Raw genomic sequence first — 23,638 nt, forward strand, 5'->3', positions numbered from 1 at the left:
TTACTACTTTTGGACGTCCTCCAAAATGTTTCAACTTCAAAGCTCATGCATACATGCGCATACACTGCTCAGAATCTTGACATCTTTCCTAATTTTGTGTTTGTGTTTTTACCTTTTTGGAGCAGTGTAGCATGCGGTGGGAAAAAAATAGAAAGTCAAACTGGGACTATAGACTGCTTCGGGTGAGTACACGTGGTGCACAAAGACTCACTTTGTCAAAGTGGAGAAAATGAATTATTTTACACTGATACTGTAAACGTTGCGCGTGTGTGTCAGGTTTCCAAACATCGGAAACACCTGCTACATGAACTCCTGCCTGCAGAGCCTCCTCAACATTGAGGAGTTCATAAGAGACATCAGGCGTCAGGGGGTTTTGTGGAGCACAGATCCAGAAGCTCAGCTCTTAAGGTGCGCTACGTCAACCTTCTACTTTCTTCAAAAACCTGAAGAACAAAGAGATCTAACAGCAGAAATGTCTGTTTACCCTTCCTTTCTACAGAAGGCTTATTGATGTCAGGGACTGTCACGAGTCAACAGATTATGGCCTTAAAGATCACCACCTAAGAGCTTTTAAGAAGGCATTCAGCAGTCAAGCTCCTGAATACACCGGCAGTGCACAGAAAGTGCGTCAGCTATTTGGACATTTCGTTTTTTGCTTTACCTTCTGATTTTGATGTACTGTTTTAAATCTCTCTGCTTTTCTTTCAGGACGCTCATGAATTCCTAACATTATTCCTCGATGAGGTCAAAAGGCTCACACCTCACCTGGAGAGGAACGCAGCTCTCCTGGGCCAAAGTTATAGCTGCCCAGTAGAAGACCATCACATTTTTAAAATGGAAAACATGAGGACATGCAAGAGGTAAGCCTGTCTTTCAGAAACGCAGAGCTGGTTGCAATATTTTCATATACCTCTTTTCCACGTACCTGATCTTTACTTTAACTACGTTACTCCTGAAATGTGTAGCTGCGGTCACCAATCATCACAGCAAGAGGAATTCACCAGCTTGTCTCTAGACCTTGTTCCAGAGGGGTCTATTATAAACATGTTAGAGACATACTTGAAGGTAAGATCACAAATTCCAATAGAGTTGTCGTATCAGCGATCTTAACACACCTTTTTTGTTAGTGTTTGTGTGCATGTGTGTGTGCATATGTTGAGATTTCTTTCTACCATAAAGCCTGTCTTCTCTGTGCTGTTGTTCAGGAACAAGAAATAGAATTTCGCTGTGATTGTGGAGGGACGGCCTCAGAACTGAAGTCGTCTTTTGATACACTGCCAAGGTGAGTAAGGTCACATCAGAATTGATCGACTGACCAGGTTTCCAAACTGTGGCGCATCAAATATCAGAGTTCTTCGAGACAATACTTGAGCAGTCGTTTTCTCCCATCTTCTGTTTGTGTTTGACACTCATTCTTCTTATTTTCTACCTTGTTTGTGTTTTTTTTCTTTTCTGCCAGAGTTCTGATCTTGCATCTGAAGAGGTTTGGCTTTACACAAACCTACAAGATTAAGAAGGTGGATGACCCCGTCAGGCTGCAGAGGGACTTGGTGGTGCCATCCAATCAGGTAAAAACAGACTGCAGAACGTCTCAGGCTACGTCCACACTAGCCCGGATAGATTTGAAAACTCCGTGTCCACACTGGCGTTTTCAGTCATTTTCAAATAGTTGTGCGTCTGCATTGAAACGGCCGAAAACGCTTACGTTCCAGTCCTGCGCATGCGCAAAAGTGAGTGAGAATTACAGAATTTGAAGAAAAGCTATCCGGAGCATGTACAAACTGATATTAATCTTTTTTAGGGCTGTCAAAGTTGAGAGCAATCAAAACAACTGCTGTCTAATGCACTCGGCTTATCTTTGTTTAATTGCTCACATGACTGCATCACATGACCAAAATGCGTCATCGTTTTAGAAAGTCTGCGTTTTCGAGTGTCCACACTGCGATGGGACAACTCCGTTTTGAAATGTATGCGTTTTCGAGAGCGTTTTCAAGATGCTGTGTTTTTCCTTGAGGAAAACGCCGTCTCGGTGTGGACGGGAGGTCAAAGCGGAGAGAAAACGATGCGTTTTCAAACGAAAACGCATTAGTGTGGACGTAGCCTCAGCAAATCAGCTTAATTATGGCACTGATGTGAGACTTTATGAAACTAACACTCTTTGGATTTGTTCCTTCTCAGGGTGGTGGCTGTTATAGTCTTTGCAGCATCATCAGTCATTATGGAGGCACAGAGTCAGGTAAAACAACAGACTTGTGACAAACAGAAAATGAAACTTGCTACTTTTCAGTGAAGGACTCACACACAAAAGCTTTTGATGTTCTAAGAAGCACTAAGTCAAAATCACTGTTTGCTTGAATCAGTTGACTTCCAGAAGTTGGATTCATTTGTCTTAATGTGATTTCAGGACACTACATCTGTAGTTCTGTCCATCCTGAGGAGAGTCAGCACTCTACATCAGATCGCTGGCTCACCTATAATGACGCACAGGTGCTCCACACAACTGGATCTGCAGTTTGTGAGGAACAGCAGCAGTCGGCCTACATCCTGTTTTACAAGAGAAACGTAAGAAGACACAGCATCTCATCCTGAAGTGAGAGAATTTTTAAATGTCCTGTTACCTTGTTAACCAGTTTTGTCTTCATTCTCAGTTCTGAAACAGGAAATGGAAGGAAGGAAGGAAGTTAAGGTCATCATCATGCTGAGAAGGAAAAGCAGTCGTCCCAGCCCACCATCGCACACTGGAGGACAAGTATAGGTAAGTATTGCCCTCAGGAGGGAGGGTCCTGCCAGAGAGCCTGGTCCTCCCAAGATTTCTTCCTCCAGGAGGGAGTTTTTTCTTGCCACCGTCGCCCCACATTCACTGGTCTCATCAGCAGGGACATTTTTAACCTCCTAAGACCTGAACTTTCATGGCATGCATTTTTAATTCCTCTGTGCCATTTAGGTTGATTGGGACCCGATGAAGGTAAAAACCAAGACATCAGATTCAGACTATCTTTTTTTTGTTTCTCAAAAGAATGAGATCCACATATGAGGACATTCATTTTAAATTTCGATTGAACAGTGGCAGTGTCATGTCCTCCCTCATAAGTGGATATCAGGTTTTCGAAGAGCAAAATTTTGTATTTTGGTCTAGACAACCCAAAATGTTATGTCTACATATGTGGACACCAGGTCCTAGGAGGTTAAAACAAAATCTACTAGAGATCGTCCTTTTCTGGACCAGTGTTTGGCTTGCTCTCTGGGAACAACAAATTAGTGCTGTCAGCGTTAACGTCATTAGGTAAAATGACGTTAACACTGACAGCACTAATTTGTTGTTATTATTATTAATATTATTATTAATTTATTTGTAAAATAAATTAAATTTAAAAACCAAAGAAATGATTTAATTCTTTATTTTATTTTGTTTTATTAAAATCAAAATAACAACAAAAACAAAAATAACTAATAAAAAAATATTAAAAGTATTCAGCAGTGTTTTGTGAAATTTGTAATGAGCCTTAGTTAAGTTGATGTCACAGAAGTTTCTGAATCATTTAGATTGTTCAACAAACTGATTCACTCAGGTAAAGATGGTGAGCTGGAGCAATGGTACCCTTGGAGTTCAGTTTAAGTTTTCAGACAAATATTCCCTCGATCAGTTGCAGCTTCTGCTTTTAAATAAATGATTTAGCTGCAAATGTTTAGCTACAGGTAGCAAAGTCCAAAAGTGACACCAGCCAAACATGCAAAAAATGCAAGATGGTGGTGCGCACAGATACAGCGGCTCTATGCTCTCCACTTACCCAATTTCACTGTGCAAGAAACTGCACAATGACAATAAAAAGCTCTAAGTCTAAAACAGTTTCCTGTCCAGTAAAATCGGGCAATTATTCGCTCCAGAGTTTTATCCTACTCCAGGTGAGCAGCCATCGACTTGTAATGAGCCAGCTAAAACAATAATTTCTCAGTGGCTCTTCTGGCACCAACAAGTGGGTGTGTTCTTCCATCGTGCAAGTGTCACGACACACTGAACATGGTCTGAACATGGATTTTCCCTCGATATGTCTTTTCCACCAGTACTATGGGGTATTTGTGAATATCCATGACTGACCCGGCCAGGTGGCCAGCTGGTCTTTGGACAGGGTCACGGCAGTTTCAAGGTTCAACAAAATCCCTTTCACTGACAGACTGAAGGAAAGCTCCTCAAAAATGGAGGGTCTTCAAGCTCCTCAGTGGCAGGAAAAGGTTTCCCGGACCCAGTGTTGTATATTTGTTTCCCAAAAGATTGAACTAGTGGAGAGAAATCAGGTTCTGAAACCATCCAGAGGACAAAGTCTCCAACTGGTTTGTGGAAGTCCAGTTTCTCCAAATTAATCAGCGGGTGAAATGTCTCTTCATGGATGGTTTTGATTCTGTTGTTATTCACGAACAAAGCCGTCAAAGCAGCATCTGAAAGAAAGTCATCTTTCATTGTTGTCTCCAGCGTGTTAAAAGAGAGATCGAGCTCAGTGATGAGTTTTGAAGCGGCTGCAGGGACTTCTCCAAGGTTTTGGCTCGAACAGTCGAAGGATGTTGTTCACAGTGGTGACACTGTTGACTGGTGATTGACAAGCACTGAGATACTAACATGACAAACACAAGAAACATCATGACTTATTCTCCTGAGTGCCTGCAAAACACAAACACAAAATCAAACTCAAAGCTTTTCTCTCAGGTGCTGGTGTGGCACAATCTAATGATAAAAAAGGTCATGCTAACAGCTTTTGGAGCACAGCTGCACAAAATAACAGCTTTTGGAGCACAAAATGCATTACAGGTAAACCCAGTACCCAAACATGTTAACAAGGATAAAGAAAAAATCTGAAACAAAAGCAGGTAGTGTGGTGATTTATGTTGTGAGGATGCTTTCACTCCCATCAAAGTCACCCAGTGTTGAGAACCCAAATGAGCCCAAAAACCTCAAGTGGCTGCAACCAACAGCGAACGTCAAGAAGTGGATACTTGCATGTTGAGCCAGAAACATGCAGAAAACCCAAAAGAGGCAAGACAGCACATCTTGGTCCCACTCAGGCAGTACGAACACCTGGAAAGAGGAGCCCACAGTTCAGACCCAAGGTCACTGGTAAGGACACCAGCCAGTTATAAGTCTAGTTTTAATTTTCATTTTAGTTAGTGTTATGGCCTTTCTAAGGGTGGCCAGACCATAATATAAGGGTGATCCACCCCTGTCTGACCCCAAGCAGCACATCACACAACCAGTACAATTTTGATGGTGATTTTTTTTCACAGTGATTGAATTCTAACAAAGGAAAGGAGCGAACTATAGCTTCGGGGTGGACCCCAAAACAACAAACAAAAGGGACCGTATCTAAAGGATGTACAAAACTTATTTATGAAAAGAATAAAACCAAATGACAATGTCTTATCTCCCTAACTAAGAAAAACATGAGAAAAGGGTAATCAAATAAAAAGGCAGTCCACCCCTACATGCTCCTGTATAAAGAGACGGGTAACACAAAGCCTGCAGGTTGAGGTCCATGGCGGTGTCATCTTATATGTTGTCTCCAGGTCATTAGCCAATCTGTATGGGTCGTCCCATGGATGCACCAATCACGGAAAGGCACCTGCACACTCAGATTTACATATGAGACAACATTACGACAACAGTCGTAACATTAACTAAAAATGTTTTTCACCATCTCGTTTTAACTTCTGGTTTAGCTTCAGCTAACTAAAACTAAATGGACCTTGGAAATAATCACATCTTAATAGAGTGAACCATAGACTGTATAAAAGATAGGACCATTGCAACTTGACTGCAGCACTTCACCCTTTCACATAGTCCCAGCTCTTCTCTGTCATGTTTTATGGTGCTGCAAATGTCTTCAGTTGGTGAAAGGTCTGGGCTGCTGGTGTCTTGTTGTGCTTGCTATGCATCCCTGACTCGTTTCTTCTTTCTGCATCAAGTAAGGAATGTAGTGAAAGTTCCCAAGAGGTTAAAAACACAACTGAAAAAAGGCCATCAGACCTGAGTTGGGACACTTGGATTATGGAGCTTCTGGACCAAGAGAGTGGATGGGAGCATGTGTTTAACAAGTAAGAGTATAACGTCCCCCAAAATGTCCCTAACTAAGAAAAACATGAGAAAAGGGTAATCAAATAAAAAGGCAGTCCACCCCTACATGCTCCTGTATAAAGAAACAGGTAACACAAAGCCTGCAGGTTGAGGTCCATGGCGGTGTCATCTTATATGTTGTCTCCAGGTCAAGGAGACAACATATAACATGGATAGACAGACAGATTTCAAAATAGCCAGCTGGAATGTTAAGGGGTTGAATAACGGGATTAAGAGGAAGAAAATATTAACATATCTAAAGTTATTGTAACCCACCTAAAATTTGCCTCATGAAAATGAACTGCTGTTCCCAAAGAAGGTCAGTAGGTGGCACTATGAGATTGTTTAGTGCTTGTGAACTTGAGTTGAGAACTGTAGAGAAGGAGAATAGCGCTAAGGCTACGTATGCTGGTCGGAGCTACTCACCGAGTTTTTCTTTAATCCTTGTTCAAGAAAAAGGTTGTGTGTGAAGACACAAATTGGATTTTACTTTTCCGCTTGTTGATGCTGGTGTACCTCTGTTTTTGTGTTTTTTGTTCATTTCCGGTGAGTTGACTAACTGCGCTAGCATAGCAAGCTAATCGTCAGCTAATCATTAGCTTAGTATAATGTAAATTTCATGTGTTCCTTTTAAGTGCTGTATTATCTTTTTATTTCTTCACTTGTAAATGTTTTAAACCAATCGGAAATATTTCTTTGGAAGCTAGTAGGTAAGTTTTATTTATTGTAATGAGATGATAAATATGAGCAGTCTTTGGCTAAATAGTACTGCGACCATGTTTTGTACTTTCCTCGTGCATCAGTAATGTACATTCTCTCAATTCATTGGATTGATGTGACTGCTGTTCACAAAATATGAGATTTGAGTTAAATTTGTATGATGTGGAAATTGTTTTAAGGTTCTTTGATTAATTTTATTATTGATTGCATTAAGTCGTTATATACAAAGAGTGAGAGACATTTGGTCACTAGTGTTGATTAAGTTGTTATATGATATTCATGTAAAATATGTTCACTGCCCTGTGCAGGTTGGTTTTTTTTTTTTGTTGGAGTCTAAAGTTGCGAGCCAGGATTCCGGATCCCCAGCTGCGATGCAGGAAAGATTTCCAGCCTACTTAAAGTGACAACTGCGTGACTTCTTGACAGATAAGCTTATGAGATCTCAGAACAATACACTACCCGGGTAGTACTACTAACATTAACACTATACTCACACACCTGAACTGAAAAGACTGAAAAGAACTCTGAACACTGAACTCTGAACTCTAAAACTGAATACACAGACTGACAAATATGGACAATTGGAACTGTTGTGAACTGTTGAATGACTGTTTTTGGTTTGTTTTGAATAAATGTTGACTGTTCTTTGAGCTGTGTGTCATTCGCGCCTTAGTCGATTCCTAGACACCATAAGCCTAAGATCCTAACTTTCTCTACATTCAGTAGTGGTAAAGTATCGTGTGTTACATTATCAAGAGTTGATATAGCCTTTATTCAAGAAATGCACACGTGTAAGTCAGAAGCCTTAAAACTTAAATGTTCCTGGGTAGGTAAAGTCTTTTCCAGTCCTGGAACTGGTAAAAGTAGGGGAGTGTCGGTTCTGATTCATAAAGCAGTTAGCTTTACTGAAACAAAAGTAATAACAGATAAGGAAGGTAGATTTATATTGGTTTATGGACAACTACTGGACACACCAATAATTTTATGTAATATCTATGCACCTAATGCGGACATACTCACCTTTTTTCATAACCTGTCACAGTATCTTTTGGAATTAGAAGGTGCACAAATAGTGGTAGGAAGAGATTTTAATCAAATACTGGATCAAGACCTAGATAGATCACTTCCTAGGAGAGGCACAGAGAGTAAATCTGTAGTTGCCATAAGGCAGATGACCTCAGATTTAGGTCTGAATGATATTTGGCGGACAATGCATCCAGAAGGCAGGGAATATTCCTTTTACTCTCCGCCTCATAATGTTTATACTAGAATCGACTACTTTCTTATTTCTGAAGCCTTAGTGAATAACTCTATAGATTCAAGTATTGGTAATATAGTATTCTCGGACCATGTGCCAATTTTTCTATGTCTTGGAAATATTTTACAGATTCCTCAAAGCCGCAGATAGCATTTAAATGTGTCCTTAATTAAAGACTCTGGGTTTATTAAATTGATAAGCGATGAAATACAATTTTACAAACAGACAAATAATCGAGAGGACACTACATTGGCTACTTGGTGGGATGCTATTAAGGCATACTTAACCCTCGTGCGCCCTGGACCAAAAAAAAAAAGGGGGGGTCCCGCAGACCCCGGCAGCACGGACCCAGGTCTCGTCGCGAAACAGGGCGCCGGTTCACGGTGGGGACAGATGGGGGTCAGGCGGACCCCCAGCTATAGCGGGTCTCGTCACACCGTCGGACAAAGGCACCTAATTGGTTGTAACCCTCCATCGATCGCGTAAGTTACGATGGCAAACCTTGGGGTCTGGAGGGAACCCAAAGCGCCACGGCAACAACTCTCAACTTCACATCATCATCATCATCGTCTCCTTCTTGAGAGTGTTCGCGTACACCGGCCTCAGTGAGGACCTCGGACTCTCCGTTCCTCCTCGACCTCCTTCCTCCTCCCCCGTTCTCCTGCTCCCCGCAGGCGAGCGCTTAGCCGGATGGGCCTTTGGTTGCGCGTAAATGGGCCTAAGTGAGGACCACGGGCTCTCCGTTGCTCCTCGTCTTCCTTGCTCCTTCTCTACCGTTGTCATGCGTCTCACTAGTGAAAGAGAAGCTGTTTGGCCTGCCTATTACGCGAACACCATCCTCCATTTATGCTCCTCGCTAGTGTATGCTTAGGTCTGTGGAGGGCCGGTTTCGCGAACATCCCTTTCGGTGAGGACCTTGGGCTCTCCATTGCTCCTCGTCCTCTTTGCTCCTTCTCTACCGTTGTCATGCGCCTCGCTAGTGAAAGAGAAGCTGTTTGGCCTTCCTATTACGCGAACACTGACCTCCAGTTGGACCTCGGACCCTGCATTGCTCCTCATACTCCTTGCTCCCTCTACATCGTTCTCAAGGGCCTCGCTAGTGAAAGCGCAGCTGTTTAGCCTGCCCATTAGGCGAACACCGCCCTCCGTTTATGCTCCTCGCTACTGTACGCTTAGGTCTGCGGATGGCCGGTTTCGCGAACACCGCCCTCTAGTTGGACCTCGGGCTCTCCGTTGCGCCTCGTACTCCTTACTCCCTCTACGTCGTTCTCAAGCACCTCGCTAGTGAAAGAGCAGCTGCTTGGCCTGCCTATTATGTGAACACCGCCCTCCAGTTGGACCTGGGGCTCTCAATGCCCCTCGTCCTTCTTGCTCCCTCTCCTTCGTTCTCATCTGCCTCGCTAGTGAAAGACCAGCTATGTGGCCTGCCTATTACGCGAACACCGCCCTCCGTTTGGACACTCCTTGCCTCCTCCTCATCCTTGCTCCCTCTACATCGTTCTCAAGAGCCTCTCTAGCGTACGCTTAGGTCTGCGGAGGGCGGGTTACCTGAACACAGCCTTCCGTTTAGACCTCGGACCCTCAGTGTCTCCTCATCCTCCTTTCCCTTTTTTTAAAACATTTTCCTCGCTCTCACGCGCCTCGCTGGCGAGCCCTTAGCTTTGGGGAGGGTGGATTTCGCGAACACCACCGTCTGTGAGGAACCCAGTACCTCCTTCACTCACTCACACACACACACACACACACACACAGACACACACACACACACAGGAGGCAGTGAGGAGTAGAAGGAGGTTGTTGCTACGCCTGCGTCGCGAAACCAGGGCTCATTGTGTGTGCGCCCGGAGGAGCTACGGGGGAAACACATGGGACAACCAACTAGTTTGGGGCCATGGTTTATTCAACATGTATTTTCAGTGTGGTTTAACTTGCTAATCTGATCTGATATACTTTCCTTGAATGTGCCTTAATTTCACCTTTTTTTCTTTCTTCTTTTCTTAGCTTACTGAAAATGTTGGCGACCAAAGGCCGGATCCAGGGATGTGTGCTGCTTGTGCTACTGGCGTTATGTGGGCAAACTGCTTGCTGTCAACATCAATACAAAGATAACAAAAAAATAGCCTAGTGTAACGTAGTGTTTTATGTTTTTTTTTCTAGAATGATTCAAATGTTACTATCATTTCCCCAACCCTGCAGGCTCTGCGACCCGTGAAGAACTGAGACTCCTTCTGGTCGGTAAAACAGGATCGGGAAAGAGTGCATCCGGAAACACCATCCTGGGGGATGCGAACGCTTTCAAAGAAGACGTTTTGCCTGAGTCTTTCACCGACGGCTGTCTCAGAAAAGAGGCAGAGGGCGAAGACGGTAGAAATATCGCTGTGATCGACACTCTGGGGCTGTCTTTTGGATGAAATAGATGAAATGGTGGATTTCAATGGAGGAAACCACTACACCAACGAGATGTATATGGCGGCCCAGAAGAAACTCGAAGGAGAAAGGCTGAAGAGGAGAAAGGAGGAAGAACAAAGAAAAAGGGAAGAAGAGGAGAGGATCGAATTGAAGGAGCGGTGTAAATTCTTCCGCCTCGCTTCCCTGGGATTATTTGGCACAGGAGCGTACTTTACATCTTATGTTCTCATGGGGCTCAGTGGAGCCTTTGGATATTCTCAGTTAAAGACGCCAAACTTGACGGTTGGGCATCTTCTTTACTCGTCGATACCGTGAAAACTGCGTAGGTGTATCACCTACTCGACCTAGTGATCAACGAGTACCGCACCGAAGCATGCAACGTGTGCAAGACCAATCACCCCAGCCAGAGACAACACGAGTGTCTGCGAGTCTTGGTGTCAGGGTCCCTGTGCCTACCCAGTCGGCTCAGTATGGCTACATATGTTTTTCATTTTGTTCCTGCTCTCTCCCTTCCTCTCTTTCCCTCCTCCCTCTGCCAGGGCGGAGCTCACCTGTGGGCTTCTGCCCTTGGTCCATGCACCTGGTCGCCATCACGCACCTGTGGCTCGTTACGAGAGTGTTCCAGCTCCTTTATAAGACGGCAGCTCTGTGTTTCTCGTCGCTGGACCGTTGCCGATCCGCATTCCCTGGACCAACCCCTGTGTTTCCTGAGTGATTGAGTGTGCGAGGAGTGGAGTACGTCATCGTGTTTTCTGTGGAGTGTGGAGAGGAGCGTGAGGAGTGGACGGAGTGCGTGTGGACTTTCAGCGTCTTTTCCCTTTGTGTGTGGACCCCCGGAGCCCGCCTTCCCCCTCACCTCTGTAAATAGATCACCTGGTGTGCTGTAATAAAGATTCTTGTGTTTCCCAACTCAGAGCCTGCGCGTGTGTCCGTTCCATCCCGCTGTGACACTTGGAGGATGACTTTTACGCTGAACATTATTACAGCATCAGGAAAAGACTCCTCATGCCGCGTTTCATTCCTTCCATTCAACGTCTCCTGATCATGTATTCACAGCCACCGAAGGCGCTGTACAGCACCGAGCACCTGAAACACGGACAGTTTGTTGATATTGTAATCAAAAATACAGCCCCGGGGGGGGGGGGGGGGCATTTTAAAAACGCATGTCCCTAAAAGGTATGGCCTTCCAGATTGCCTCAGTTGTATCGTGAGTGTAATTTCAAATAAAATAAAACTCAGAAGCGTCTGTGTGTTGTATTCTTCTTCTTCTTATTCTTATTATTATTATTATTATTATTATTACTATTATCATTATTGTGATTATGCTTCATTTTTATGTACTGGGGTATCAATGACCCCCACGCTGCCGCAGCAGCTTCTGTGCGTGGCCCCCAAGTGCTACATTTTCTTTCCCGATCCCCTGACAAACCCATTAGAATCGCTCTGGGGCACTCTTCGACCCCAAATGATCGTTCTGGTTTTTTTTTCATTTTCATTCACCTGTCTCTACTGAGGGTGGGGTACTTTGGGACCCCCGGGGTCTGGGGCTGCCCCGAAGAGGAGCACAAGGGTTAAAGCCGGTCAGAGCGGACATGCTCCATTTTGCGTAACTATTTTTAAATCCCGGTAGCACTGCAACCACGTAAGCTAACGCAATAATTTTTTTTACATATGAAACCGGAGGAGTTGTACTTACATCTTATGCCATCAGCTTGTCCTAGGTCACAGTTTCCTTCCACATATAGCTTTGCAAAAACTGCATAAAAAGCACTTGCAGCAACAAAAACATAATATTCCAGAAACACGCTTTGCCGATCCGATCAGCTGTTTGTAACACTTCCTACGTCCATCAGCGTGAACTGTCGCATGTCCGCCATGACCTGCCCGAAACCGGAAGAGACGTCATTTTGCGGAAATGTAGTTTTTTACGATCGGGGCCTTATGAGCCTATATTTGTGTTTTTAAAAGTTATGTTTGAGTTTATGACTTTCTGTGTCGTTTCTGGGATGCTTAGGACTCATATTGCACTGCTGGAAATAGTTTATTTTGATGCATATGCTGTTATTTTGCAAATTTGCATTATAATATTTATTTTCGTTTTTCCTGCAGTGTATAAAAATTGGTGTATTTCAAAAATAAAACTATGAAGACACTTAAAATAAATTTCCTGTGGTGGGAAACTAGTTTGTGCAACTTTTTTGTATTTACAGTTTTGAGGGATAAGCCTCTTAAATTTCTCTGACTAGAAATATATGTTAAAAAAACAAAAACAATTTTCAATTTTTTTGTAGTTTATTGCACTTTTTTGCAATTTGTGTAATTACTGTGCACCTAATGCAGACATATTATTAAAGCTTGGGCTATAATGGTTGTATTGATGTATAGCAACTTGAAATGCTCCCAAAAATGGCTCCACAGCATGAAAAAATATAATATAAGCTCTGGCGGACTTGGTTCTATGGTAGGTCTTAAAGGGTTAATTAAGGACACATTTAAATGCCATCTGCGGCTTTGAGGAATCTGTAAAATATTTCCAAGACATAGAAAAATTGGCACATGGTCCGAGAATACTATATTACCAATACTTGAATCTATAGAGTTATTCACTAAGGCTTCAGAAATAAGAAAGTAGTCGATTCTAGTATAAACATTATGAGGCGGAGAGTAAAAGGAATATTCCCTGCCTTCTGGATGCATTGTCCGCCAAACATCATTCAGACCTAAACCTGAGGTCATCTGCCTTATGGCAACTACAGATTTACTCTCTGTGCCTCTCCTAGGAAGTGATCTATCTAGGTCTTGATCCAGTATTTGATTAAAATCTCCTCCTACCACTATTTGTGCACCTTCTAATTCCAAAAGATACTGTGACAGGTTGTGAAAAAAGGCGAGTATGTCTGCATTAGGTGCATAGATATTACATAAAATTATTGGTGTGTCCAGTAGTTGTCCATAAACCAATATAAATCTACCTTCCTTATCTGTTATTACTTTTGTTTCAGTAAAGCTAACTGCTTTATGAATCAGAACCGACACTCCCCTACTTTTACCAGTTCCAGGACTGGAAAAGACTTTACCTACCCAGGAACATTTAAGTTTTAAGGCTTCTGACTTACACGTGTGCATTTCTTGAATAAAGGCTATATCAACTCTTGATAACTTTAGATATGTTAATATTTTCTTCCTCTTAATCCCGTTATTCAACCCCTTAACATTCCAGCTGGCTATTTTGAAATCTGTGTCTATCCATCTTATATGTTGTCTCCTTGACCTGGAGACAACATATAAGATGACACCGCCATGGACCTCAACCTGCAGGCTTTGTGTTACCTGTTTCTTTATACAGGAGCATGTAGGGGTGGACTGCCTTTTTATTTGATTACCCTTTTCTCATGTTTTTCTTAGTTAGGGAGATAAGACATTGTCATTTGGTTTTATTCTTTTCATAAATAAGTTTTGTACATCCTTTAGATACGGTCCCTTTTGTTTGTTGTTTTGGGGTCCACCCCGAAGCTATAGTTCGCTCCTTTCCTTTGTTAGAATTCAATCACTGTGAAAAAAAATCACCATCAAAATTGTACTGGTTGTGTGATGTGCTGCTTGGGGTCAGACAGGGGTGGATCACCCTCATATTATGGTCTGGCCACCCTTAGAAAGGCCATAACACTAAAATGAAAATTAAAACTAGACTTATAACTGGCTGGTGTCCTTACCAGTGACCTTGGGTCTGAACTGTGGGCTCCTCTTTCCAGGTGTTCGTACTGCCTGAGTGGGACCAAGATGTGCTGTCTTGCCTCTTTTGGGTTTTCTGCATGTTTCTGGCTCAACATGCAAGTATCCACTTCTTGACGTTCGCTGTTGGTTGCAGCCACTTGAGGTTTTTGGGCTCATTTGGGTTCTCAACACTGGGTGACTTTGATGGGAGTGAAAGCATCCTCACAACATAAATCACCACACTACCTGCTTTTGTTTCAGATTTTTTCTTTATCCTTGTTAACATGTTTGGGTACTGGGTTTACCTGTAATGCATTTTGTGCTCCAAAAGCTGTTATTTTGTGCAGCTGTGCTCCAAAAGCTGTTAGCATGACCTTTTTTATCATTAGATTGTGCCACACCAGCACCTGAGAGAAAAGCTTTGAGTTTGATTTTGTGTTTGTGTTTTGCAGGCACTCAGGAGAATAAGTCATGATGTTTCTTGTGTTTGTCATGTTAGTATCTCAGTGCTTGTCAATCACCAGTCAACAGTGTCACCACTGTGAACAACATCCTTCGACTGTTCGAGCCAAAACCTTGGAGAAGTCCCTGCAGCCGCTTCAAAACTCATCACTGAGCTCGATCTCTCTTTTAACACGCTGGAGACAACAATGAAAGATGACTTTCTTTCAGATGCTGCTTTGACGGCTTTGTTCGTGAATAACAACAGAATCAAAACCATCCATGAAGAGACATTTCACCCGCTGATTAATTTGGAGAAACTGGACTTCCACAAACCAGTTGGAGACTTTGTCCTCTGGATGGTTTCAGAACCTGATTTCTCTCCACTAGTTCAATCTTTTGGGAAACAAATATACAACACTGGGTCCGGGAAACCTTTTCCTGCCACTGAGGAGCTTGAAGACCCTCCATTTTTGAGGAGCTTTCCTTCAGTCTGTCAGTGAAAGGGATTTTGTTGAACCTTGAAACTGCCGTGACCCTGTCCAAAGACCAGCTGGCCACCTGGCCGGGTCAGTCATGGATATTCACAAATACCCCATAGTACTGGTGGAAAAGACATATCGAGGGAAAATCCATGTTCAGACCATGTTCAGTGTGTCGTGACACTTGCACGATGGAAGAACACACCCACTTGTTGGTGCCAGAAGAGCCACTGAGAAATTATTGTTTTAGCTGGCTCATTACAAGTCGATGGCTGCTCACCTGGAGTAGGATAAAACTCTGGAGCGAATAATTGCCCGATTTTACTGGACAGGAAACTGTTTTAGACTTAGAGCTTTTTATTGTCATTGTGCAGTTTCTTGCACAGTGAAATTGGGTAAGTGGAGAGCATAGAGCCGCTGTATCTGTGCGCACCACCATCTTGCATTTTTTGCATGTTTGGCTGGTGTCACTTTTGGACTTTGCTACCTGTAGCTAAACATTTGCAGCTAAATCATTTATTTAAAAGCAGAAGCTGCAACTGATCGAGGGAATATTTGTCTGAAAACTTAAACTGAACTCCAAGGGTACCATTGCTCCAGCTCACCATCTTTACCTGAGTGAATCAGTTTGTTGAACAATCTAAATGATTCAGAAACTTCTGTGACATCAACTTAACTAAGGCTCATTACAAATTTCACAAAACACTGCTGAATACTTTTAATATTTTTTTATTAGTTATTTTTGTTTTTGTTGTTATTTTGATTTTAATAAAACAAAATAAAATAAAGAATTAAATCATTTCTTTGGTTTTTAAATTTAATTTATTTTACAAATAAATTAATAATAATATTAATAATAATAACAACAAATTAGTGCTGTCAGTGTTAACGTCATTTTACCTAATGACGTTAACGCTGACAGCACTAATTTGTTGTTCCCAGAGAGCAAGCCAAACACTGGTCCAGAAAAGGACGATCTCTAGTAGATTTTGTTTTAACCTCCTAGGACCTGGTGTCCACATATGTAGACATAACATTTTGGGTTGTCTAGACCAAAATACAAAATTTTGCTCTTCAAAAACCTGATATCCACTTATGAGGGAGGACATGACACTGCCACTGTTCAATCGAAATTTAAAATGAATGTCCTCATATGTGGATCTCATTCTTTTGAGAAACAAAAAAAAGATAGCCTGAATCTGATGTCTTGGTTTTTACCTTCATCGGGTCCCAATCAACCTAAATGGCACAGAGGAATTAAAAATGCATGCCATGAAAGTTCAGGTCTTAGGAGGTTAAAAATGTCCCTGCTGATGAGACCAGTGAATGTGGGGCGACGGTGGCAAGAAAAAACTCCCTCCTGGAGGAAGAAATCTTGGGAGGACCAGGCTCTCTGGCAGGACCCTCCCTCCTGAGGGCAATACTTACCTATACTTGTCCTCCAGTGTGCGATGGTGGGCTGGGACGACTGCTTTTCCTTCTCAGCATGATGATGACCATAACTTCCTTCCTTCCTTCCATTTCCTGTTTCAGAACTGAGAATGAAGACAAAACTGGTTAACAAGGTAACAGGACATTTAAAAATTCTCTCACTTCAGGATGAGATGCTGTGTCTTCTTACGTTTCTCTTGTAAAACAGGATGTAGGCCGAGTGCTGCTGTTCCTCACAAACTGCAGATCCAGTTGTGTGGAGCACCTGTGCGTCATTATAGGTGAGCCAGCGATCTGATGTAGAGTGCTGACTCTCCTCAGGATGGACAGAACTACAGATGTAGTGTCCTGAAATCACATTAAGACAAATGAATCCAACTTCTGGAAGTCAACTGATTCAAGCAAACAGTGATTTTGACTTAGTGCTTCTTAGAACATCAAAAGCTTTTGTGTGTGAGTCCTTCACTGAAAAGTAGCAAGTTTCATTTTCTGTTTGTCACAAGTCTGTTGTTTTACCTGACTCTGTGCCTCCATAATGACTGATGATGCTGCAAAGACTATAACAGCCACCACCCTGAGAAGGAACAAATCCAAAGAGTGTTAGTTTCATAAAGTCTCACATCAGTGCCATAATTAAGCTGATTTGCTGAGGCTACGTCCACACTAATGCGTTTTCGTTTGAAAACGCATCGTTTTCTCTCCGCTTTGACCTCCCGTCCACACCGAGACGGCGTTTTCCTCAAGGAAAAACACAGCATCTTGAAAACGCTCTCGAAAACGCATACATTTCAAAACGGAGTTGTCCCATCGCAGTGTGGACACTCGAAAACGCAGACTTTCTAAAACGATGACGCATTTTGGTCATGTGATGCAGTCATGTGAGCAATTAAACAAAGATAAGCCGAGTGCATTAGACAGCAGTTGTTTTGATTGCTCTCAACTTTGACAGCCCTAAAAAAGATTAATATCAGTTTGTACATGCTCCGGATAGCTTTTCTTCAAATTCTGTAATTCTCACTCACTTTTGCGCATGCGCAGGACTGGAACGTAAGCGTTTTCGGCCGTTTCAATGCAGACGCACAACTATTTGAAAATGACTGAAAACGCCAGTGTGGACACGGAGTTTTCAAATCTATCCGGGCTAGTGTGGACGTAGCCTGAGACGTTCTGCAGTCTGTTTTTACCTGATTGGATGGCACCACCAAGTCCCTCTGCAGCCTGACGGGGTCATCCACCTTCTTAATCTTGTAGGTTTGTGTAAAGCCAAACCTCTTCAGATGCAAGATCAGAACTCTGGCAGAAAAGAAAAAAAACACAATCAAGGTAGAAAATAAGAAGAATGAGTGTCAAACACAAACAGAAGATGGGAGAAAACGACTGCTCAAGTATTGTCTCGAAGAACTCTGATATTTGATGCGCCACAGTTTGGAAACCTGGTCAGTCGATCAATTCTGATGTGACCTTACTCACCTTGGCAGTGTATCAAAAGACGACTTCAGTTCTGAGGCCGTCCCTCCACAATCACAGCGAAATTCTATTTCTTGTTCCTGAACAACAGCACAGAGAAGACAGGCTTTATGGTAGAAAGAAATCTCAAAATATGCACACACACATGCACACAAACACTAACAAAAAAGGTGTGTTAAGATCGCTGATACGACAACTCTATTGGAATTTGTGATCTTACCTTCAAGTATGTCTCTAACATGTTTATAATAGACCCCTCTGGAACAAGGTCTAGAGACAAGCTGGTGAATTCCTCTTGCTGTGATGATTGGTGACCGCAGCTACACATTTCAGGAGTAACGTAGTTAAAGTAAAGATCAGGTACGTGGAAAAGAGGTATATGAAAATATTGCAACCAGCTCTGCGTTTCTGAAAGACAGGCTTACCTCTTGCATGTCCTCATGTTTTCCATTTTAAAAATGTGATGGTCTTCTACTGGGCAGCTATAACTTTGGCCCAGGAGAGCTGCGTTCCTCTCCAGGTGAGGTGTGAGCCTTTTGACCTCATCGAGGAATAATGTTAGGAATTCATGAGCGTCCTGAAAGAAAAGCAGAGAGATTTAAAACAGTACATCAAAATCAGAAGGTAAAGCAAAAAACGAAATGTCCAAATAGCTGACGCACTTTCTGTGCACTGCCGGTGTATTCAGGAGCTTGACTGCTGAATGCCTTCTTAAAAGCTCTTAGGTGGTGATCTTTAAGGCCATAATCTGTTGACTCGTGACAGTCCCTGACATCAATAAGCCTTCTGTAGAAAGGAAGGGTAAACAGACATTTCTGCTGTTAGATCTCTTTGTTCTTCAGGTTTTTGAAGAAAGTAGAAGGTTGACGTAGCGCACCTTAAGAGCTGAGCTTCTGGATCTGTGCTCCACAAAACCCCCTGACGCCTGATGTCTCTTATGAACTCCTCAATGTTGAGGAGGCTCTGCAGGCAGGAGTTCATGTAGCAGGTGTTTCCGATGTTTGGAAACCTGACACACACGCGCAACGTTTACAGTATGAGTGTAAAATAATTCATTTTCTCCACTTTGACAAAGTGAGTCTTTGTGCACCACGTGTACTCACCCGAAGCAGTCTATAGTCCCAGTTTGACTTTCTATTTTTTTCCCACCGCATGCTACACTGCTCCAAAAAGGTAAAAACACAAACACAAAATTAGGAAAGATGTCAAGATTCTGAGCAGTGTATGCGCATGTATGCATGAGCTTTGAAGTTGAAACATTTTGGAGGACGTCCAAAAGTAGTAAAAAAGATGTAAATACACAAGGTGGAAGAAAAATGCCAATAAAAGGGAAATAAAACAGCTCCAACTAAACCACTGTTATAAATATCTCCAGCAGCATTAAAGAGCGGCGCATTTCTTTACCTCTGATGAGACGTAGAAGGAATTTCCTTCTCTGCCACGTTTTGTTTGTGTAATTTCTGTTTAGAAACAAGAAAACCAACATCAGTAATGGCATAAAACAAACATACCAAGGGAGTCTCTCCATGAAAAGTGTCCAGTTAGAAAATTTGGTATTATTTCATATTATTTATCACTTCAGTGAGCTGTCAGCTCATGAAGCAGATATATAGGAATATCTTTAAATAAATTAAAAACAATTTATTCATGCTTTAAATTGAGTTTTAAAGTTTGTCCTATGAAATACAAAATCCTTCATTTGGTTTTGATCAAAATTCAGTTTTTACAGAAATCATCCATCAAGCTTCATTAAAAGATTCAAAAATGCTTATTTACCATAAAAAATATTTAGAGAAACATCCTGCAAGTCTCTTCAAACTTACCTTTCTGTGAAAAAAAAAACGTTTAAACATCTTTGAACTTAATTTGAGGACATGGATGTGCTAAATTGCTCTTAATTCTTCGCATTCAACTGTGATGAGTAAATGCTTGATGACAGTGACTCTTTCCATAAAACATACCTTCCAGAATTTAAAAAGAAACCAGCGACACTTTTTTTGTGTCTTCACAGTGCTGCTCTCTGCCTCTGCATCGCTGTCAGTTTGCTGCAGAGGACGAACAAACATAAGTTTATTAAAAAAGTAAAGTCACTTTAAATTAACAAGTGCAATTTAAAGAGAATGTGCATTTCATATGTTTCGTGTAAAAGCAAACCGAGGAACAGCAGAGGTGTCTCCATTTTCTCTTCTTCTTTTGACCATTTTCAGCAACACAAGCATCCGGGATGCTGACGAGGACAAAAGTGTAAATGTTATTTTTCAAAGTGGAAATTTTTAACAAGGAGTACATGCTGGAGATTGCAGATAAAAATTAATAACTGTAATGGAACAAAATCATGTATTTTGTACATTTACACTCTACATTTTCAAACGCTAATCTCTGAATCAATAGAAATTATAGACAAGACTAGAAGTAGTAAAAAAGATGTAAACACAAAACACCAATAAAAGGGAAATAAAAGAGCTCCAACTAAACCACTGCTATAAATATCTCCAGCAGCATTAAAGAGCGACGCATTTCTTTACCTCTGATGAGACGTAGAAGGAATTTCCTTCTCTGCCACGTTTTGTTTGTGTGATTTCTGTTTAGAAACAAGAAAAGCAACATCAGTAATGGCATAAAACAAAGTATATGGTAAGAAAATACAATATCCTTCATTTGGATTCAAAATTCAGTTTTTACAGAAATCATCCAAGAAGCTTCCTTAAAAGTTTCAAAAATGCTTATTTACCATAAGAAAACATTCAGAGAAATGTGCTGCGAGTCTCTTCAAACTTACCTTTCTGTGAAAAAGAAGTTTAAACATCTTTGGACTTGATGTGATCGCAGCCAAAATCTCCTCAGCTTTGCAAAAGTTCAACTGAAAACAAGCAGTCAAAGGTTGTATATTTATAAACTTTCAGCATAGAACGTTCATACCCTGAACAGCAAACATCAGCATTATGATGTATGGGGCTCATTTGCATATTTTGGAATGTATGCTCATTTGAACTGTATGGTGCTCGTCTCCAAGCAACTGCTACAAAATACAGGTCAAGTCAAGTGGCTTTTATTGTCATTTTAACCACGTGCAGAGGTACTGTACAGAGTGAAATGAGACCGCGTTCCTCCGAGACCCTGGTGCTATATATGACATATACGGACAAACCCAGGACTACATAAAGTGCAGTGTGCATAAATTGCAAAAATAAACAAGACAAAACAGTGCAAAACTAGACAGAACAGGACGATACAGACACAAGACAATGGAAATGTGCAAAATGCTGAGTATTGTGCAAAAGTAACTTGGTGTCTGTATGTATGTGTATGAGTGTGAGATACTGCAGATAAGTGCTTGGTAGTGACATGTGTGAAGGTGTGCGTGTGCCAGTGCAGTCACTGAGTGTTCAGGGGTCTGACGGCTTGTGGGAAGAAACTTTTCCGTAGTTTGGTAGCGAGGGCCCGGATGTTCTGGGACCTCTTTCCAGAAGGCAGCAGGGTGAAGAGTGTGTTTGAAGGCTGTGTGGGGTCCTCCAGCAAGCGGGTGTTATAAGGAGGGGAGAGGGACTCCAATGATCTTCTCAGCTGCTCTCACAATCCGTTGTAGGGTACTGCGATCTAATACGCTGCAGTTACCATACCAGACAGTGATGCAGCTACTTAGGATGCTCTTGTTAGTCCCACTGTAAAAGGTGGTGAGAATGGATGGTGGGAGATGGGCTTTCCTCAGCTTCTGCTTGAAGTAGAGACGCTGCTGGGCCTTCTTGGTTATGGAGCTGGTGTTGAGGGAGCAGGAGAGGTTCTCCGCCAGGTGGACACCAAGAAATCTGGTGCTCTTGACGACCTCCACAGAGGATCCATTCATGTTAAGTGGGCAGTGATCCCACTGTGCTCTCCTGAAGTCAACAATCTCTTTTGTTTTGTCCACGTTCACAGACAGGTTGTTGACTCTACACCTCTACAGATGGCCCGCAGTGCAACCCTTCAGCTTCCTACTAGATTCACCTATATACAAATTTAAAGACCTAGGAGACTTACTTCTCGTCACAGAGTTGTAGCATTCACAAGATTTTCAGAAAACTTGAACTCAAGGTCAAGGTCACTGATATTCAAACTGACCCCAGAACTTTAGTAGATGCACCAATGGTATCAATTCAAAATCCTACGCTTCTCGTTCTCGAATTATTGTCTTGACCAAGCTGAGTATACAATTATGAAACAATCATTTTCCATTTTTATTTCACTATCTGTAACTAAGACAAATAAACAGTATTTGGGACACAAGTCACTATTAAAGTGGTTAGTGAGACTCCACATCTGATAACAGTATAACACACTGCTTATTTATGTAAAATTGTCATCAATAAATGTGTTCAAAACAGAAGCTACACTGGCTTTAAAAGTTTTTGTTAACTCTGACTACCTGTCTGCTCTTACCTGTTTCTTTTGCTCTCTGCTGTCTTCATCCTCCATCCAACTCTACATTGTATTGTTAGGGATGACATGATGAAACTGAAGGGTGTCTGGGCACCGAAAAAAGAAAAGAAGAGAGACTGGATTAGGCTGCAGCTGGCGTGCCATTCTCTCACTTCAGGATGAGATGCTGTGTCTTCTTACGTTAATCTTGTAAAACAGGATGTAGGCTGAGTGCTGCTGTTCCTCACAAGCTGCAGATCCAGTTGTGTGCAGCACCTGTGCGTCATTATAGGTGAGCCAAGGATGTAGAGTGTGGACTCTCCTCGGGACGGACAGAATTACAGATGCAGCAGCTGCTTCCGATGTATGGAAACCTGACACACAAACAAAAGTTTACAGTATCAGTGTAAAATAATTCATTTTGTCCAGGTTGAGAAGGTGAGATTTGGTCCTTGTGCACCACGTGTACTCACCTGAAGCTGTCTGTAGTCTGAATTTTATTTTCCATTATTTATCCACCGCCCAAATGTTTCACTGCGCTACTGCAAAAAGGTAAAAACACAAACACACAATTAGACACTGAGCACTGGATGTGCATGCATGCATGAGCTTTGAAGTTTAAACTTTTTTTTATCATCAACAATTTTTATTTATTTCATTTTAAACTTCAATAACAGAGCTTAAGGATAACTACATAAATAAATAGTTTAAAAACAAACAAACAAAAACAAAACAAAAACAAAACAAAGGGAAGTTATCCTATTCTTTCTTCGCACACCAATTCCCACACCACCACTCTGTCATTACTCCTCTGTTCTTCAAGTTACAGAAAGCCAGCTTGTAAAGGGGGACCAAATACAATCATATTGATGCAATTTGTCTAATAAACCATAAGTCACTTTTTCGTAAGACGCCAACTTAGCCATTGTCTTTAGCCACTCTTCATAGGGAGGGGGGGTTCTTTTTCCGCCAATGTCTTAGCAGGACCCGTTTGGCCGTAGTAAGAGCCAAAATAATCCATCTTTTTGTATAACTGGAAAAATCTACAGGGAGTGCAGAATTATTAGGCAAGTTGTATTTCTGAGGAATAATTTTATTATTGAACAACAACCATGTTCTCAATGAACCCAAAAAACTCATTAATATCAAAGCTGAATGTTTTTGGAAGTAGTTTTTGTTTTTAGTTTGAGCTATTTTAGGGGGATATCTGTGTGTGCAGGT

General features: G+C 41.9%; 3 protein-coding genes across 8 annotated transcripts in view; 2 read left to right on the top strand and 1 right to left on the bottom strand.

Annotated features, from left to right (window-relative positions):
- Positions 1–2,663, top strand: part of LOC113014588 (ubiquitin carboxyl-terminal hydrolase 29-like) — a 37,072-nt gene extending 34,409 nt beyond the window's left edge. For 2 of the 3 annotated variants that reach the window (XM_026156235.1, XM_026156234.1), the window contains 10 exons: positions 126–182; positions 277–408; positions 500–623; positions 709–860; positions 966–1,065; positions 1,206–1,282; positions 1,460–1,568; positions 2,179–2,236; positions 2,405–2,562; positions 2,649–2,663. In XM_026156235.1, coding sequence (XP_026012020.1) covers positions 126–182; positions 277–408; positions 500–623; positions 709–860; positions 966–1,065; positions 1,206–1,282; positions 1,460–1,568; positions 2,179–2,236; positions 2,405–2,562; positions 2,649–2,654 — 973 coding nt within the window. In that variant the 3' untranslated portion in view covers positions 2,655–2,663. Of the gene's footprint in view, positions 1–122; positions 183–276; positions 409–499; positions 624–708; positions 861–965; positions 1,066–1,205; positions 1,283–1,459; positions 1,569–2,178; positions 2,237–2,404; positions 2,563–2,648 lie in introns of all 3 variants that reach the window. The other variant, XM_026156233.1, reaches the window with a different exon arrangement.
- A 4,239-nt stretch (positions 2,664–6,902) lies between these two features.
- Positions 6,903–23,638, top strand: part of LOC113014589 (ubiquitin carboxyl-terminal hydrolase 29-like) — a 264,900-nt gene continuing 248,164 nt past the window's right edge. The window contains exon 1 of the mRNA XM_026156237.1: positions 6,903–7,283. The gene's annotated coding sequence lies outside the window, so the exon portion shown is untranslated. The remainder of the gene's footprint in view (positions 7,284–23,638) is intronic.
- LOC113014590 (ubiquitin carboxyl-terminal hydrolase 29-like) lies at positions 16,173–22,959 on the bottom strand. Of its 4 annotated transcripts, none has more exons than XM_026156240.1 (18): positions 22,891–22,958; positions 22,619–22,791; positions 22,439–22,524; positions 20,802–20,882; positions 20,548–20,603; positions 20,177–20,249; positions 19,984–20,067; positions 19,427–19,482; positions 19,126–19,185; positions 18,900–19,031; positions 18,685–18,808; positions 18,448–18,599; positions 18,243–18,342; positions 18,026–18,102; positions 17,740–17,848; positions 17,072–17,129; positions 16,746–16,903; positions 16,173–16,659 (listed from the first exon to the last, which is right to left on the bottom strand). In XM_026156240.1, exons 3-18 carry the CDS (start codon positions 22,472–22,474, stop codon positions 16,654–16,656), a joined length of 1,362 nt encoding a protein of 453 aa, XP_026012025.1. In that variant the 5' UTR covers positions 22,475–22,524; positions 22,619–22,791; positions 22,891–22,958; the 3' UTR covers positions 16,173–16,653. The 4 variants fall into 4 exon arrangements, with proteins under 4 accessions (XP_026012025.1, XP_026012026.1, XP_026012027.1 ...); XM_026156241.1 differs by having other exon boundaries at positions 19,126–19,182; positions 22,891–22,957; XM_026156242.1 differs by lacking the exons at positions 19,984–20,067; positions 20,177–20,249; positions 20,548–20,603 and having other exon boundaries at positions 22,891–22,959.

Source organism: Astatotilapia calliptera, chromosome 22 (assembly GCF_900246225.1).
Source record: "Astatotilapia calliptera chromosome 22, fAstCal1.2, whole genome shotgun sequence".
Classification (NCBI taxonomy): domain Eukaryota; kingdom Metazoa; phylum Chordata; class Actinopteri; order Cichliformes; family Cichlidae; genus Astatotilapia; species Astatotilapia calliptera.